This window comes from Taeniopygia guttata, chromosome 1A (assembly GCF_048771995.1).
Source record: "Taeniopygia guttata chromosome 1A, bTaeGut7.mat, whole genome shotgun sequence".
Classification (NCBI taxonomy): Eukaryota; Metazoa; Chordata; class Aves; order Passeriformes; family Estrildidae; genus Taeniopygia; species Taeniopygia guttata.
In genome coordinates this window covers 1,585,152-1,591,151 of record NC_133025.1, presented here as the reverse complement: position 1 = coordinate 1,591,151, position 6,000 = coordinate 1,585,152, and the positions used below count along the sequence as shown (strand labels likewise).

At 46.4% G+C, this 6,000-nt stretch overlaps 1 protein-coding gene across 1 annotated transcript in view; it reads left to right on the top strand.

Annotated features, from left to right (window-relative positions):
• Nucleotides 1-1,642: 1,642 nt before the first annotated feature.
• The window catches only part of NET1 (neuroepithelial cell transforming 1), a 57,042-nt gene continuing 52,684 nt past the window's right edge, over nt 1,643-6,000 (top strand). The window contains exon 1 of the mRNA XM_030289821.4: nt 1,643-1,818. Within this exon, the coding sequence (XP_030145681.4) occupies nt 1,712-1,818 (107 nt within the window). The 5' untranslated portion in view covers nt 1,643-1,711. The remainder of the gene's footprint in view (nt 1,819-6,000) is intronic.

Below are 6,000 nucleotides of genomic sequence, written 5' to 3'. Positions count from 1 at the left end.
AAAATCCCAATCCTGATGGGATTTTTGTGTCTTCCTGCTGCTCCAACACCTCATTTCCTTGAGTTTTTCCAAGAAAAAAGGCAGGATCATGTTGTGTGTGTCCACCCTGGGGACATTTTCAGCAAACTGATGGCTTGATGAAGCAGGGGCTGGGCAGAGCTAAAGAATAAATTCGTGATTTAATGAAAGGATCTCCTCCATGGATCCACCTTGGGCAGCACCAGAGCCCAGCCAGGGCTGCACCCAAGATGAACCAAAATGGCCCCAAAATGCACGAGCGCTCCCGGGGGCTCTCCCTGGGATCAGTTCTGCTCCATTGGCACCTTGGAGTTCATTGTCCCATTCCAGCTTTAGCCCAGGCAGTCCCACCCTGCTTGTTTTTCTCTCTCCAGCCCACGGTGTTTGTGCTCCTGGGCTGAGATTTGGATCATTTGTCCTTGGTGCCCAGCTGGAGCAGGAATTGTTTTGTCTCCCTGCTCTGTGCACAGAGCTCACCATCCCATAATGCGAAGCTCACAACTACACACCAAACTGTTGGAATCTGAGGTATTGATGATTCTGAGATTGTAGAAAGTCTCTGTCTTTCTGCCCCATTGCCAAAGCAGAAGCCATAATTGGTCTGTGCTGGTTTCAAGGTTGTTTATTCTGTTTATCTCTAACATGTTCTGCTGCCCTGCCGCAGCTCTGTCCTGCAGGGCAGCGTGTGGGGCTCTGCCCTCAGTGGGATGGTACAAACATTAAATACCACAAACTACCTGTGCTGGATTTACAATAACGTGCCAATATCTGTCACCTACGTTGGACAGTGTGTCCCCAGCCTGAACCAACAGAAAAATGCCAACACCACAGTGAAACATGGAGGGCATGAAGAAGGAGAAAAAGGACAAGGCACACCCAATTTCCTCCATCTTGTCCCCTTTGGGCCCCTCATCTAGAATCCTAAAATTTTACTTTTGCACCCGTGTCACACTTAATTATTACTCTTATCAAACACTCAAAGCTTGTAATTGATCCTGTAAGATTGAAAACTCTTTTCCATGGACAGAGATCACAGACAGTGTCTCTGGGGGCTCTGTCCAGGGGGGTTCCTGACCCCTGCCAAGGTCCCAGGGCAGCCAGAGGGAAGCCCTGGATTCCCACACCAAACCAGCACAGAATATAAAATATATATAAAAACTAAATATAATATAAAATATAAACGCTAAACCCCGAGACATCAGAAAGGAAGATTAAAACTGGAAGGGGCTACTCAGGGGACTCACCATCGCTGGAGATGTTTACGGAACACTCAGCCCTCAGAACAAAGCGCTGCTCGGCCACAGGTGGGACTCGATGTTCTCTGAGGTTTCTCCATCCTCAACAACGCGGCGATTCCCTGGCAGGGGTCAGGAACCCCCCTGGACAGAGCCCCCAGAGACACTGTCTGTGATCTCTGTCCATGGAAAAGAGTTTTCAATCTTACAGGATGAATTACAAGCTCTGAGTGTTTGATATAAGGAATGGCGGGACGCGTGCCTCAGTTTCCCTCAGCGCCGGGCCGCGCTCCGCCAGGCGGCGCTGCGCCCGCCGCCCTCTGGCCACGCCCCCAACGCTCCTGATTGGCCGCCGCCTCAGCCGCCGCCATTTTCAAACCGCCGCCGCCGCCATTTCTGGCTGGGTTGAGGCGCCGCTGTTGCCGCCGCTGTCAGCCCCGTTCCCGGTCCCCGTCCCCATGGAGGCACAGCCCCCGGGCCAGAAACCCCTTGCGAGGAGACGGAGCAGGGTCAGCATCTCGCCCCCGGCGGGCGGCACCCCCGGTGTGGCCGCCTCCTGCAGCCGGTAGGAGTCGCGATCCCCCCCCCACCGCCGCGTCCCGCCGTGAGGGGTGAGGGTGACCCGCGCCCTCAGGGGAGATCCCGCCGCTCTCCTGTGTGAGCAGGGTGCCTTTAGCTCCATGTCTGCCTTGTGAAGGGAACCCCCGGCCGGCTGTGAGGGGGTTTTCCAGGGAAATTCCCTTCCTTCCCGTCTCCTGCAGCAACAACGAGAATTTATTGTGATTTATTCCTAATTTCTCCTCCCCTCCCTTTAATTTAAGAGGAATGAGGGAAATGCTTTAAGGGAAATGTCGCTTTTCACATAATTTGGAGAAAAATGGGTTTGAATTCCTTAAGGAGTTTTTTTTCCTGCTGTGGACGGGCCCTTGACAGAGTGCGAGAAAAATGGGATCTGGGATGTGCAGGTAGGAATGGGATGTGGGATATGCAGGAAAAAACGGGATTTGGGATATCCAAGAAAAAACGGGATTTGAGCTATCCAAGAAAAAACGGGATTTGAGCTATCCAAGAAAAAAACGGGATCTGGGATATCCAAGAAAAAAAAACGGGATCTGGGATATCCAAGAAAAAAAACGGGATCTGGGATATCCAAGGAAAAAAAACGGGATCTGGGATATCCAAGGAAAAAAAACGGGATCTGGGATATCCAAGAAAAAAAACGGGATCTGGGATATCCAAGAAAAAAAACGGGATCTGGGATATCCAAGAAAAAAAACGGGATCTGGGATATCCAAGAAAAAAAGGGATTGGATATAGCCATGTAAAATTGGGATTGGGAATTCCTCTCCTGCGCTGTGGGAGAATATTTTGCTTTTCTGCCTCATGAGGCGGGCGCTTCTTTCCTCAGGCTGTGGCAGCTTTGTAACATCTCCCCTCATGAGGAAGGGGTTTGTAGCTGCTCCTATCACGGAGTTTTAAAGGGTTGGAATGGTGAAAAGCGCCAATCAGTTGGTTTTTAAAATTTTGAAAGTTTAATAATAATAAAATGGTTATAAAAATAATAACACAGAGTAATAAAGTTTAGAGTTAGGACAATTACAAGACAATAAAAAAGCAAAGAATTACGGACGTCTGGATGCTCGGACACTTAAGTCACGAAAAGCATCCCTTGTGAACAAAGGAATAACGTTAAACCAATACACTTTGTTGCATATTCATACATCCTTCATGGCTATGCATACATTATATTTAAAACAAGAACTCTGTTGTATGTCAGCTGTTTCCTTTAATCCCCATGGTGTCTTCGAGTTTGAGCAAGGCCTGAAGAAATTAGCTTCTTCTGATAAGAAAAACATAAATTCCTTTTCTTTGGAAGATTTAGGGGTTCCTCGAAGTGAGTATCGCATTCCAAAAAAAACAAAAAAACTCCCCCCACATACAGTCTCTATTTTAACTGTTGGAACCTAAAACTATATTTAACACACTACATAAGAGAATTAATACAGCATAACTTCCTAACATTACACATATAATATTCATTGTAATATTTGCAAAAAGCCAATCATAAAATATGCATTTTTCACAGAACGATCCTTAAGGATCACCCAGTGACTCCAGGCTGCTCCAGCCTGGCCTTGGACACTTGCAGGAGCAGCCACAGCTTCTCTGGGCAGGGCTGAGATCATCTTTCCTCTCCTGGGCATAAAATCCATCGCAGCACCAGCTGGGCCTTTACTCTGATTTTTAACCCCCTGTGCGAGGTGTGTGTTACTGCTACTCTGAGGTGTGAAGTTTAGGAGATCTTCCTAAGGTCGCACCCTGAAAGAAATTTAGGAGAAAAAAAAACAAACCCTGAAGTTCGGTTCATCTCATTTGTGTTGACCCCAAAATGTTAGCTGGGTGTGTTTAGAATTTAAGCAGATTTGACAGCCCCGGATCAGCAGAGGTTTGCGTTTTCTGTTGCCCTCAAGGATAGGAAATGACTTCTCTGAGCGTGCAGGTGATGTGGAAACCTCCTCTATCTGACCAAAGTTGCTTTTGTTACCCGAGCACAGAGTTTTCCTACCTCCAAACGCTGTGTTTAGACAGAAATTAATTCCTGGGCTTGAGCAGGGATCAACCTTTGCATCCCAGCTTGGCTTGGAGGGGTGAGAGATGCTCCTGCTTCTCCTCCAGCCTCATTTTTCCATGGAAATGAGAGCGAGGAGGGCGAGTGGAGCAATCCCTTGTTGTGAAACCTGGAACCATTTCCCAGGGGCTGGAGTGGATGTTAATTAGGCGAGAAAAGCGAAATTAGCATTGAGTAGTTCGGGTTTTTTAAGCGTTGGGGTGCTCTGGGTGGCAGAAGGGTCTAACAGGCTTTGAAAAAGGAATGTTTTCATAGAAACGTGCTCTTGAAAAACCATCCTGGAGCTCCCTAATTAGCACACTCTGAAAAGCAGAGCCTAATTGAAGGTTTTTGGTGGTTTGGGATGGTCGAGCATTCCTGGGAGAGGCTGAAGGAATTGGGATAAAACCAGAAAGGAATGATTGCAGATGCATCTGGGCACCCGAGGTGATGCACAGCAGCTCAAGGTGCTGCTTGAGGCTTCCTTAGAATAATGAAAAAGTTGCACTGGGAGATCTCCTGCCCAGCTTCAAATTCAAGTCAGCTTGGCACTGCCTGCTGAGCTCTAAAAACCTCCAAGGGCAGAGATTTTCTTACCTCTCACAGCTTGGTCACACTCACTGGGGGACAATTTTCCTTGGATTTACTGGAAATTTGCCATGCTGCAGCTTGTGCATGTGGAAGGGTCTGCTTCTGGTTTGATCGACTTTTTAGATAGTTTTAGAAAGCACTTAAATCCCTTTTTGCCTTGCCTGGCTCCCCTTTTACCTTCCTTAAATCCCTTTTTGCCTTCCCTGGATTGCCTTTTACCTTCTTTAAATCCCTTTTTGCCTTCCCTGGATTGCCTTTTACCTTCCTTAAATCCCTTTTTGCCTTCCCTGGATTGCCTTTTACCTTCCTTAAATCCCTTTTTGCCTTCCCTACATCCCCTTTTACCTTCCTTAAACCCCTTTTTGCCTTCCCTGGATTGCCTTTTACCTTCCTTAAACCCCTTTTTGCCTTCCCTGGATTGCCTTTTACCTTCCTTAAACCCCTTTTTGCCTTCCCTACATCCCCTTTTACCTTCCTTAAATCCCTTTTTGCCTTCCCTGGATCCCCTTTTACCTTCCTTAAATCCCTTTTTGCCTTCCCTGGCTCCCCTTTTACCTTCCTTAAATCCCTTTTTGCCTTCCCTGGATGCCCTTTTACCTTCCTTAAATCCCTTTTTGCCTTCCCTGGATTGCCTTTTACCTTCTTTAAATCCCTTTTTGCCTTCCCTGGATCCCCTTTTACCTTCCTTAAATCCCTTTTTCCCCTTGCCTGGATCCCCCTTTTTTTTTTCCCTTGCCTGGATCCCCCTTTTTTTTTTTCCCCTTGCCTGGATCCCTTTTCTTGCCCTTGTTCAATCCCCTTTTTGTCTTGCCTGGATCCCTTTTTTCCCTTCCCTAAATCCTTTTTCCCAGTGTCCAGCTGGGCTCTCCCAAATCCCACCTGGCATAATTGGAGCCGTTTGCTTCCCCAGCCACCAAAACCAGAATTTCAGTTGTTTAATCCTCGCAGCTGCTGGGGACAGAGCAACAGAGGGTTTGTTTTCTTAATTAAAAGAAAACAAAAAAAAAAAACAGACTAAAAATCTGGAAGCAGTCTTTTTTTAAACTTTATCCAAATGTGCAAAATCTGGGTTGGGCGCGCTAATTATGAGGTGTTTTGCTAATTTGGGGATTTCTTGGTGGGAGTGCCAATGAGGAAAAATAAGAGTCTTTAAGGGCTAAAACCTCACTTGTGTCTTTTGTTCCTTGGGTTTCTCATCTGTCCTTGGCACAACAATTCCACAATATTCCAGCAACTGGGAAAAGGCTGGGAAGAAATTATCCCTGAGTGGAATAATCCCATTTAAATGGGAGTAATCCCATGAAAAAAATTCAAATCAAGAGTTTTTAAATGTTTCAATCTCACTTGTGTCCTTTGTTCCTTGGGCTTCTCCTCAGCTGTCCTAGGCACAACAATTCCACAATATTTCAGCAACTGGGGAGAAGGCTGGGAAGAAATTATCCCTGAGTGGAGTAATTCATTTTTAATGAATGAGGAATAATCCCATTTAAATGGTAATACTCCCATAAAAAAAATCAAATCAGAGTTTTTAAATGTTTAAATCTCATT